Consider the following 12,499-nt stretch of genomic DNA (forward strand, 5'->3'; position numbering starts at 1 on the left):
TCTTTTTGTTTAAAGACTTTAACCTAGTAGTTAGTTGATCTTGATCGTTCTTTTCCTAAACTAATTTTAGTGATAATAACTAATAATATAGTTATATTGGATCGGAAATAAAATTCAATAAATAAGAATCAATCAATAACAACACAACATAGGAGGGACAAATGTAAAATCTACAAGTAGAATCAAGAATAAATTTTTACAATATATACTGTATTCTATTTTGTCATCAAACAAACTTTTTTTTTTCTTTTGATACAAATTAATAATTTCCATAATATTGTTTTACAAAATATTGTTTTAGTTATCAATTAGTCTAATAAGAAATTCTGGATTCAACTTTTCGAGCATTATTTGATGCGATGTGAATTGGGAGTCATGACATCATTTATTGGTTTGGAAATAGATTCGTTCGTGGGAGAAGAAAGTAAAAGGTATATAAAGAATCCATATGTCGAAAAGTGAATGGAGATGTTTTAGTTTTATCCTTATCTTTTGACTATTTGAGAGGTAACTATTAAAGTAACCCACTAAAATAGGGCAAAAGCTCTTGAGATTGAAAGAAGCATTGACGATTTGCGTTTCATGTCTTCTCTCGTTTGTCTTCATTACTCTATTATTAATTTCATTCTACTTTTGCTCTCCAAAAGTTTTATTTACTCTTTGGGATAAAAAAAATTCTAAAGAAGTATAATAATGAATGCATTCTCACATAATATAATTGGTCTGTATGTCTCCATCTATCAATTGGTTTCATCATATCCATTTGGGTGAAGTGAGTTAATTAGTTACATATTTCTGCAAACGTTAAAAGATTTAACGTTTTGGCTGAACTTAAAAGATTAACATTTTTGAGAAAGATTCAAGGTATATGTTTATATGCTACGCACATATACACTTTTATAGTTTACCACTCCATCAATATATATGTTGCGTTATAATTTGCATTAATGTAACATCCCTAACAACAATCCGAAGGACAAAACTGGTTTTTTTCCATATACTGATTGTTAATTTGTTACTTCCTCTGTTTCACAAAGAGTGTCATTCTAGCCTGATTTTTTTGTTTCAAAATAAGTGTCATTTTAAATTTTTAATATAAAATTAAGCATAAATTTCCAATTTTAACCTCATATTCATTGAAGAATATTAAGAGTCAATTTCATTTTTAAGGGTATAAGAGATATTTTAATATGTTTTATTAATTTATGTGCAAAGTGTCAAAATGACACATATTATGAAACATAAGGAGTATCATAATAACTATCCTAATACATTTGACTGGTATTACTGTTAGTGTATGTATATCAGATTGCGTGCGAGTATCGTTTTTATTTTTTTTTGAAAAAGGGCTAAATTGTGAGTATTGTTACGTTGAGTTAACTCTTTTATGTTAAGTACGACTTGTATTTATTGATGCCTACATAATCATTGATTAGTACTGGGAAGAGTCCATGAGTCACCAATGCTTAAGGGATTTTTTGGGTCAACGTTTTAAGGGATTTTGTCTCTAGATTGCTCTGGTTACCTATGTATAGCTATGTAGGGAGTTCAAATACAACAAAAAAAATTATGTATTTGTAATTTGGGCTAAAGCCATCACTGGTTTTGGGGGTCAATTCCACCTTTTATATCTATATATATAATACTATTCGACTTTTAATATGTTTTCTTTTCTCGCATGAGAAGGCGGTCGAGTCAATCAAATATTTAATTTTTCATAGTCTAATCGACCGATCGTATCTTCATTAGTTGCATATCACTTTTCTCAAACCTTCATATAGACTTGAAAGCAGGGACTTGGACACATATTTTTCTTCAGATTTGCAAGAAGATTGAATATCTCGCCGTATATAGGGTTTTCTTCTTTTCCTTTTCTGGTAACCTGTACATCTATTGTTTTGTGCGAATATATTGGAACAAGTTGGTTTCTAAATTTCTAATTTACTCGTTTTCTTACATTTTTTAGGTTAATCAATAAGACAATGTTTATGATAATCTGCTATTAAAATATCTCATTAATATATAATATATATCTGAGTCGTTTTTTATACTATAACACATAAAACTGAGTCGTTTTTTATACTATATAGTAAAAGACTAAAAAGGTTGGATTAAATATCTTAAATAAGACCATATGATTTGAGTAAGAACACTTTAAGACAACAAAGTTTATTACACAACTAACAGAATTGATGGGTATGGACATAAATCACATGCTACTAACCAATAAAATGAGTGTGTCGGTTTTCACCTTTTCAATATTTCATTACACTCAAAATATATAATATATGATAATTTTTTTACCGGCCATGATTAATTAGCTTTACTTCCCATTAAGTAGTTAGAAAGCTTCATGGGCGAGGCCAGGATTAATATTCATGTGTCTAAAAAAAAGTTGACAAGATGGGTCATAAAGAGGGTAACACAATTAAACTCTCTAAAGATTATCTATGAATGTAACATCTAAATTTTAATTATACTATATAGCTCATATCCACTTTTTATTTTATCTTCGTAGCTTACATCACATCAATGTCGTCGTACTTAATATATTGGAAAATCAGTTTGAAGTATGACTAGTAATTTACTTGCCTCTAACGTTTTTCATCAATATGACTGTCGTTTCACTTATTCACTTAACATTTCAAATCATTTAAGGAAGAACATATCGTGGCCACTATTATGGGAATATAACTCTAAATAGTATCTAAATAAATAATTAGTAAACTATACTAAAATATTAGCATGCAGAAAACAGAGATCCTCATCTTATTCGTGCATAGACCATCTTGTTTTTTTTCTTTTTTTTTCTTGTCAAAGTTCTGAGACCATCCTTAAAAGAATGAGATAAATGAAACATCACGACACATACAACGTCGCCATGTACGATAAAATTTATATAGATATCACAGAGATAAGAAAACAGATCGTGAAACGGGAAGAACGAAGGCATATAATTAGTTTTTCTCTCTCTCTAAATAATATTTTTCTCTCTTTTCTCTCTAAACTCAACTTTTAGATCTCGATTTTTTGCCTCTCCGGCTTGCCCTTCCGGCGCCAGAGAGGGTTTTCCCTCCTTGTTTTACTTAGTTTCTTACTTCTGTTTCGCTTTCTCTCTCGGTGAGGTGGTCCTCCGTCTTGTTCTGGTCGCTCGGGTTGGTGGTTCCGGTGAGTCACCGGTGCGTGAAGCGAAGATTCCTTTGGTGGCGGCTGCTGGTGAAGATTCGGGGAAGATGCTTAAGGACGGCATCGGATCCGTGATTAGAACTAGCAGATCTAGTTTGGGATCTTTGTGTGTTGGTCTTCTTTCCCGGTGGGTTCGATGGCTCTAGATGAGTAGTGAGGATTCTCCTCATTCCAGCCGAGACGCTACCTGCGGGTTGAGTTTGGCTTTGACAGGTAAGAAGGGCGGCACTTACTTGTAGGTTTTGGATCTGCAAGAGGAAGACAGAGGTAGGTGCTTCTCTTCTCCGGCAGCTGAGGTGTGGTTTTGACTCCCAACCGATGCGACTGTGGCTTCTGGTTTGGTGGTCCGGAAACTCCTGATCAAGTCGCGGTGGCTCGCGGTGGAGTTTTTCTCGGGGCTCATCCGCCAAATCCTAGCTGTGGTTTGCGGCGGAAGTCGGCTAGGAGTCAGGAGGGTTGAGCTGCAGTGTCACGGTGGTTAACCATGGAGGTTGGCATCTTCTGGGCACTCGTGGGATCTCGGGGTACGGAGGGTGGACTGAGCCACCATCATCTGTATACCGCCATGGGTCTGTCTCCACCGGACCGGATTGAAGAGTTGCAATCTAAGGAAGCAATGGCCGCCGGAGCTGGAAGGGAGGTGCTAGATCCGAGTGAGCGGATTGCTAGGAACGGGACCTGACTTCGCGGAGTCTGAGATCGGGTGTTTGTACTGGTCGGAAGATCTGTAGCAGGTCAGGTGGTCTCGCCGAAGATGAAAACTCGATGGTTCTTGGTTGCTTCCGTCATGGGATTCGAACTGGTGAAGCCGCCGCAAAGCCGTCGGTCTTGCAACCACCGGAGCTATAGCACGAGCATCTGTCTTAGGTCTTTACAGCAGGATCCGATCCCCTTTTCCGGCGATAGATTCGACGTCGTTTTCTTTTTTGTATCTGTTGGACTCTTGTTTTGTATTCTATAGACCAAGCCCATTTGGGAAGGCCCACTGTCTTTTAATATAAATATAATTATAATTAAAAAAAAAAAAAAAAAAAAACAGATCGTGAAAGTTTTTAAAGCCACTCTGAACAAACAAAATTCGCCTGTCAAATAATTGTTTACTTTATTTCGATTGATCTAAAATTAACTAATGTACGGTGGACATATCGAGTAGCAATTCTGTTAATTAATTTAGGATGTCCAATCACTTTTGTACGAAGTTGTAGTAAACTACTTTACTTGATTAATATTTGAGAAACGAAAACTGAACAGGTCCAAGTCTTTCTTTCTCCTGCGAGGATGCTTACGCATATACTCTCTCGGTTTTATGATATAGGATATTAGAAAAGTTTTTTTGTTTCATAATATAGAATGTTTTAAAGTTTCTATGTAACTTTTAGATTATTTTGTGATTGGTTAAACTTTTTGAAAGTGATCATTTCTTAATATGCGTGCTTTACTCAAAACATCTTATATTTTGAAACGAAGGGATTATTAATCAAGATTCAAGAACATGCCTAGGATTTTGGACGACTTAAGATTATTAGTACTCCCTCCGTTTCATAATATAGGATGTTTAGAGAAGTATTTTTGTTTCATAATATAGGATGTTTTCAATTTTCTATGCAACTTTTAGATTAATTTATTATTATGCAGTTTTGTGTATGATTGGTTAAACTTTTTAAAAGTAATTATTTCTTAATCTGCGTGTTTTAACTAAAACATCATATATTTTGAAACGGAGGGAGTATTATTTTTCTAGATAAAGTTGAAATGGGCAAGTGGGTATCTATCTAGGTAAGTTAATATCCAACAGTGAGAAGGTGAACTTGGGTCTTAGGTCATAAGAACTTTTAAGCCCATTATTGATTCGTGTCCCCAATAATCATAACCGATGGGTCCATGCACTGATGCACGTAGCAAACACCCGCTTCACCCACAACGAAAACCACAACCACAACAACGCACAATTGTAGCAACTTTTCTTCTTAGGAAAGAAATGAGATCATACGTGTCTTTTAGATGATTTCCTTTCATTCATTATTTACATTTTGCATGATCCAATTTTCGGTTAGTTACGGTGTTGTTGGATTCCATTTAACTTCCACTGAAAACAAAAAGTTTCAAGGTAGCTAAACTTGATATCCATTGAAATCACAGTTTTGAAGATTATTATCCCACAAAAAAAAAGACTATTTAATTGCTATTTCATTCATTTTTATTCGGGTGAAATTTATTCAATACCACCCAATTGTTATATTAAATGAAATCTCATAAGCTTAAAACTATACTATGAGCTACAATTGGGACCTTGGCCTAACAAAAACCAACAACTACTAAAGAGCACTTATATGATACTAAGATACTTACTATACATATAAGTTGAGCACATATAAGTTTTAGCAATTTGTTATTGGGTGACCATTCATAAAATTATGCGAAAAATAGTTGAGCGTTTTCTATAGTAAAATAAACACTAGTTGGATCGTATCACCAAAAACTCTGGTTTGGTTGATAACTTTATATAGTTATAACTACATCGAGGGTTGCAAAATTCAAGATGAACTTTCATCAAGAAAACAAATCGAAGGTGAACAACAATAAACGAGTTGTTAAGTTGAATATTCTTATGATCATATATGGTAAAAAGATTTTAAGCTTTAAAGGGTGGGCCAATATAATGTTGGGAGAAGCTCTTGGGCTGTCGACTTAGTGCGATCACTTGGAGGAAGGAGACGATGATGATTGAAGGTATATAAGAAGGAACATTTTAATTTTCTTTTAAAAAGAATGTTTTCTAAATTGGGTTGTCAAGATAATATTCCCTTTATTGTTGAATCGTGGTGTGTATTGCAGTCATAGATTCTTTAGTACTAATGAATATACTATAGGTTTGGTGGTTATTGTGGATTTATGTGTGCGTACTGCGTAATATGAGTGGGTATAAAAAGATAAGGGTCTTTTTATGTGTCCCCATGACGAGATTTGTGTCTGTGTAAGACCCAAATATTCCTACTTTTTAGTCACTGACACCACCCACCACTTCATCATCACCTTGTGAACATTTACTTATATATATGCATGTATGACTGTGTTATGTAAAGATGATAAAGGTTATCAATGTGTGTCAAAGTCCATCCCACATGAGGAAAATGAATTTTGAATCAGAATTGTTTGAACGTAGCTGGACTAAACCAAGATTAGTATAATTGATGCTGAGGTTGAAACAAAAAATTGTAGTGCTAATGATGATGAGTCACAAACTCACAACAAGGATTCGTGAAATGACTTATGAGATGAGCTTTTCTTTAACTTGTACAATAAAGAAGTGCGGTTTATGGCCCAGCCCGAATAAGATTAGCCCAGCCCTCTTAAGTGGCACATTTACACAATGTGTTAGAAACCTTCTCATGTGATGTGAAAGAACCGAAGAAGGCAAAACATACACAACAGTGAGCCAAAGATAAAGAAGATACTTGAAAATGGAACAATCAGAAGGTTTTGATAAAAATGGAAGAAATTTCAAAGGAGGCCAAAGATAAAAAGAAACCACACGAGTCGTAGATTTCAATAGCTATCTCTTAGCTGTTATTAAGATTTAATTTCTTTCTTCGTCTGTCTTATATTCGTCTGTCTTATAGAATAATGTTGCATCGCAAATTTATCTCCTCCTCTTATTTACACTCAAAATGCATTCTGATTATCAGATTGTGTAATAACGCCAATGTAGCAATAAAATCGAATTTTACCAAATATAATTATATGCCAAAAAGATTTTTAAAAAGTTAGATGTCTAGTAGTTTTCCAATTGTCAAAAATACATGAAAAATATTGACAACTAACCCATGGAAACAAACAAGCTAACACACTATCATTAAAATATTACAGACAAAATAGTTTTAAAACTTATCGTTGCAAGCCAAACATTAATTAATTTATTCACTGTATCCCACTTTGGCATTTCGAGAAGAGAGAAGATGATGGAGGAAAGCAAAACGAAGACGTATTGCGTGACTGGTGCAAGTGGATACATCGGTTCTTGGTTGGTTAAGTCTCTTCTTGAAAGAGGCTACACGGTTCATGCCACTCTCAGAGATCTTGGTATATATATCCACTTGTTTTACCAAAATCAAATTTTAAAGTGTCTTGTTTATATCGAACCTCAGGAAGAACGAACCTTAACTACAGAGCCTTTTAAAATACATATATGCACTAATCAGTTCTTTTTTGACAGCAAAATCTCAATATTTTATATCCAAATGGAAGGAAAATGAACGGCTTAGATTGTTCCGAGCGGATCTTCAAGATGACGGAAGCTTCGATGACGCCGTCAAGAGCTGTGACGGCGTCTTCCATGTCGCCGCTTCCATGGAGTTTGATATCTCATCCGATCACGTCAATCTCGGTATATACGATATTTTCGTTGCACCGTTCGTTTTTATTTTTTAAAAAGTACATTTGCCTATACCGGATCTAACCCTTTATATCGCAATTTAACCGAATCAAACCGGATTTTGCTGCAATGATGTAGAGAGTTATGTCCAGAGCAAAGTCATAGATTCGGCGATTAAAGGCGTACGGAATGTACTAGGTTCTTGTCTAAAGTCAAACTCGGTCAAAAGAGTTGTCTTCACATCATCCATCAGTACTCTCACTGCCAAAGATGAGAATGAACGGTTGAGATCTGTCGTGGATGAAACTTGCAAGGCTCATGTTGATCATGTCCTTAAAACACAAGCTAGTGGATGGGTAAAAATACTATTACAAACCAATAGTATAATTTCTTTACATATTAATCATTGTTCCAGCGTCATTAACAGGTTTTAAACTTCGTATGTGCTACAGATTTATGTACTATCGAAGCTCGTATCAGAGGAAGAAGCATTTAGATATGCAAAAGAGAGAGGAATGGATCTTGTTTCAGTCATTACAACTACTGTTTCAGGTCCATTCCTTACTCCTTCTGTCCCATCAAGCGTTCAAGTTCTCTTGTCCCCAGTTACAGGTGTGTGCATATATATATTAACCTTTTTCCATTATCATATATAAGTTAAAGCGTTTGGCTTAATTAATTAACCATTTTGACTTATATACATTGTATAACAAAACAGGTGACTCAAAGTTGTTTGCAATATTATCAGCTGTGAACAAAAGAATGGGTTCGATTGCTTTAGTACACATTGAAGATATCTGCAGGGCGCATATGTTTTTGATGGAGCAACCAACAGCTAATGGTCGATATATATGTTGTGTTGACAATATTGATATGCATGAGTTGATGGTTCATCACTTCTCTAAGGAGTATTGTAAAGTTCAAAAGTAAGTTCTACAATCTTTGATGCTTCCATCAATTCTTCTTTTTGTTTTAGACTAAAGATTTTGAAAAAATATATATTATTCTTGATTTATAGAGAAAATGAAGATGATGAAGAGAGACGATGTATGAAGCCTATAATTTCTTCAAAGAAGTTAAGAGAATTGGGGTTTGAATACAAATACAGTGTTGACGAGATTGTTCATCAAACAATTGATGCTTCCATTAGTTTTAAGTTTCCTACCTTGAACCACAAACTCAAGCATTGAGAATGTGCGATCAACAACAATAATCTTCTTTTTTTTTGCTGGATTGGACTATTGTGATTCTTAGAATCTATTAATTAAGTGTATTCAATCCCAACAAATTCTTAATTGTCACTGTTTACATTTACTAGTCTTAAATTATCGTTTGAACTTCTGAAATGATGGATCCTAGTATCCTACTATAGTTCATACTGTAAGTTCTAGTACTTCTAGATAGGTAGTCACTTTTTGATGCAAGTTAGATATTCTCAATGCATTTGCAAACTATATACTAGCTACGATTTATGTTCTTGTTCGCTCAATGTTTCAGTAAGGAACAAAACATGACCATAGCATGTTTTGGTGTAAGCAAAATTTTCAGTTTTGAACTTTTTGTTCTTCTATATGTTCAAAATTTTGATTCTTTTATCATATTATTTGGGAGTAGTAGGTCAATATTATGTTGTGTTTTCATCGGTAAATAAATTGTTTCAGCAATAACACAAACTCTAATCTCGATTAAAAACTAGATTCTTTACATATTATGAACTATATATATCACCTATTAGTTGAAGAGAGGTTTTTAGCTTTTAAACCCATGGCACTATCAAAATATCAGCTGTACCCGCTAATTCCATATTCATTTATTAGAGTTCATTAGGTACAAAATGTCTTACACCAAGTAGGCAAAAAGCATAGGCCTTGAATGGCACCTGATTTTGCAGTGGTTTTTGGCTTTAGATTCTACAAAATCCACTTTTGAAGCCATTCACGATTATGAAAAAATAGATTTCCTAAAATTTAGGAAAACCAGTTTTTGGAGGATTTTTGAATTTCCTTCATAAAATCTAAAAACCACATTTTGTGGGTTTCCACATTTATAATCTTTATTTTACTATTTTTAAAATAATTATTATACATAAAAACCAAAAACTAATTAAGTTACCATTCAAGATTTTGCAAACTAAAATCTACGGCAAAAATCAAAAACTTAAAAAATCAAAATCCAAAATCCAAAATCCAAAAACCAAAATCTAAAAACCAATAAAAAACCAGCAGCCATTCATGGCCATAATTATCAATTTATCTCTTCCTCAAGACTTTTCATCGTATATGGACATATGGTTTACCAGTTATTGTCTTAACTACTTTAGCATTTACCAATCAATATCCACCACACTGAAACAAAGCCTATTTCTGACGCTCTTCAACCTCCATTCTTTTCTATTTTGTGCAACTACCCCCATCCCCTACTTCACTTGAATAATACTATAGCCAAATTACTTAATAAAGTAAAACAATCCCATACCAATCATAAAATATGAATTCTGTCTTCCACTTAAAGTAGCCAAAAAAACCTGCTTAAACCCATCTACAGTTCCAAATTGAAATAAAACTAATGAACCAAAACTTGCCATTAATTTCATCAAAAGATTTGATAAGATAACTAAGGTTTGCAAATTAGCACAAAACAAGGAAGCAAAGCTCGAGAATTGAGCAAATAAAGCTCCTCAACATGTGTATACAACCCAACCTTCCCAGCCAAAGAATCAAACCCATTCAACAACGACCCACTACTCATCTCCTCTAAATTCTCCACCGGCCTATGAACCCTCCCGGCGATTACACGACACACAATCAACGCCTTCCTATCACCACCACCACCATTATCTCCGACCACAATCGACTCAAACGCTCTCTCGCTCGTCGACGCCGTAAAAACCCCAACACCATTGTTCATCTCCCGTTTCGACGAGAACCCGTTCCTTATAATCCGGCAAACACAGCACTTCTCCGACGAACACAGACTCGTCGACCCGTTAATCCCTAAAGCACACGCGACGGCGGTGCCGTGGAACCTGAGCAGCTCGTTTCCGTCAGCGATACATCTCGGGTGTTTCTTTTGTAGCTTGCTCGCTCTGATCTTCACCGTGTCTCTGTATTCCTCGAATCTTGCTAAGGTCTTTTGCATATTGTGCACTTTCAAGATCCTATCGATTCGTCCGCCGTGATGCTCTGTTTTTAACCAGCTTGTTCTGCATATTATCTCCACTATCTTCCTCGACGAGTCTCCTTCCATTAGCTCAGTCACTGTAAGTTTGGGATAAAATTTAAGAAACTCTGTAACCTAATTGTGAAATTCTAAGATGAAAGTTACAAACTTTGCTAAAAAAGTATGAAACTTTGAAATTCAAAGATGAAAAAGTTACGAACTTTGCTAATAAAGTAAGAAACTTTGGGGAGCAATGTGATTGATTAGTATTTTTACCGGCGTGTTTGGAGAGATGGTGAGCTTCGGCAGCTTCGATTTTGGTAAACTTGTCGCCGCATTTATGGCAAGAAACAGAGGAATTGTCTCCGTTAATGGAGGAGTCTCTCTCCCTTCTGCTCTGTTGGTGAAACCCTAATCCTTCCCTGTCTCTATCTGAAACAGCTGTTGAAGAAGCTTTTCTCGAAGCTTGGTTCCGTCGTGAAGAAGAGTAATTCACCGGCGTTCCTGGCCTTAGAGTCCCTACGAGTTCTGTTGCTCCGGTGATCTTGAGCTCGCAGGTTGAGTTGCTAAAGATTACATCGTGAGTAATGGGATTGAGAAACTCGCTGCTTCCGATAGAACGAGGGCTAGAGCAAGGTGGCTTCTCTAACTGTTGTTTGCTTCCATTGATTACGTCTTTGAGATTGGCTATGGATCTCGAACAACCGGACCGTCCACCGACGCCGCATGAGGAGGAGGTGGTTGTTCTCTTGGTTGAGATTGTAGCTAGCTCTTTCTTGGATCTAGGGTTGTGGACATCGGAAGAATCAGATTTGCAAGGGAGAGACTTCTTGAGTGAGAACCAAACACTAGGCAGCTTCTTCTTCTTGTTTTGAGTGTCGGTGTTTTCTCTCTCGGTCTTATTCTTCTTCTTCGTCTTCTCCCTTCTTGTGCTTGAAGCTTCCATTTTTTTTTCCTATCCTGTTCTCCCTTGAAATGACAATGAGAACGAGAAGCAAAAACAATAAACGTGACCTTAAAAAAGCAAAATTTGAAATGAATGTTTGAGAGTTTCTAATTTTTCAAATTGAGGGAGAGAGAGATAGTAAAGGAGGGGAAACAAACAGAGAAAATAAATACAATATGAAAACAAGAAAATAACTCCCAAAAAACTATGTTTTAGAGTCCCAATAATATTTGTTTTCTTCGTCGTTGTTGAACTCATATGTATTGATACATGGTTTGATGGTTGGTTTAGTTATATTAAGACTTTAAGAGTCGTGAATATGGACAGCACAACGCAAAAGTACAAACCAAAGCGGAATAAAGGTCGGAAGTAAATGAGGTTAACGTAAAAAGGATGGAACAAATAGTGTGAAATCGGATTAATGGTGATTCTATTTACCTCTAATATACTTTTTTGTTTGATACGTGAAAGACAACAAGTATCGTACTCATGTAACTTACCTATCTATGGGACACTATTTGACTCACGAGGCCACAGTATGATTTGGTTGTCTAGTGTCTACTGACTAAAAAATACGCGTATTGTATAATCTCACATTTCCCATTTCCCAAATCTAATACTTCCAATAGGTTGCATAGTTTTGCGGTTTTGTATTGTATTTAAACTATTTAAATCTTCACGTACTGTCGGACCAGTAGATACTTCCACTATATGTGTTTGTCCTTCGAACAACCATTCCAGTCAAGAAACAGAAAAAGATTGCAAGTATTGATTTGTCTCAATACCAACAAGTACAAAATAAAAATTTAACTGGCTTAGAGACCAAGTACGTATTA

The 12,499-nt window shown here is 35.2% G+C and overlaps 2 protein-coding genes across 2 annotated transcripts; one reads left to right on the top strand and one right to left on the bottom strand.

Moving 5' to 3' along the window:
• The first annotated feature begins 7,037 nt into the window (after nucleotides 1-7,037).
• Nucleotides 7,038-8,904, top strand: LOC104730663 (putative anthocyanidin reductase). The gene is made up of 6 exons (XM_010449861.3): nucleotides 7,038-7,266; nucleotides 7,400-7,570; nucleotides 7,697-7,914; nucleotides 8,011-8,170; nucleotides 8,277-8,484; nucleotides 8,577-8,904. The coding sequence occupies exons 1-6, from the start codon at nucleotides 7,143-7,145 to the stop codon at nucleotides 8,746-8,748; spliced, it is 1,053 nt and encodes a 350-aa protein (XP_010448163.1). The 5' UTR covers nucleotides 7,038-7,142; the 3' UTR covers nucleotides 8,749-8,904.
• Nucleotides 8,905-10,124: 1,220 nt separating this feature from the next.
• LOC104730664 (uncharacterized) lies at nucleotides 10,125-11,836 on the bottom strand. The gene is made up of 2 exons (XM_010449862.2): nucleotides 10,994-11,836; nucleotides 10,125-10,815 (listed from the first exon to the last, which is right to left on the bottom strand). Exons 1-2 carry the CDS (start codon nucleotides 11,661-11,663, stop codon nucleotides 10,172-10,174), a joined length of 1,314 nt encoding a protein of 437 aa, XP_010448164.1. The 5' UTR covers nucleotides 11,664-11,836; the 3' UTR covers nucleotides 10,125-10,171.
• Between the last annotated feature and the right edge of the window lie 663 nt (nucleotides 11,837-12,499).

Source organism: Camelina sativa, chromosome 12 (assembly GCF_030686135.1).
Source record: "Camelina sativa cultivar CO46 ecotype springtype chromosome 12, ASM3068613v1".
Taxonomy (NCBI): domain Eukaryota; kingdom Viridiplantae; phylum Streptophyta; class Magnoliopsida; order Brassicales; family Brassicaceae; genus Camelina; species Camelina sativa.

Excerpts from the sequence above, each read along its gene's own strand:
- LOC104730663 (XM_010449861.3), top strand. The coding sequence starts at position 7,143 with ATGATGGAGGAAAGCAAAACGAAGACGTATTGCGTGACTGGTGCAAGT. Across the intron at positions 7,267-7,399 it reads TGCCACTCTCAGAGATCTTG|CAAAATCTCAATATTTTATA; the intron begins GTATATATATCC and ends CTTTTTTGACAG. Across the intron at positions 7,915-8,010 it reads AAACACAAGCTAGTGGATGG|ATTTATGTACTATCGAAGCT; the intron begins GTAAAAATACTA and ends TATGTGCTACAG.
- LOC104730664 (XM_010449862.2), bottom strand. The coding sequence starts at position 11,663 with ATGGAAGCTTCAAGCACAAGAAGGGAGAAGACGAAGAAGAAGAATAAG. Across the intron at positions 10,816-10,993 it reads CCATCTCTCCAAACACGCCG|TGACTGAGCTAATGGAAGGA; the intron begins GTAAAAATACTA and ends CCAAACTTACAG.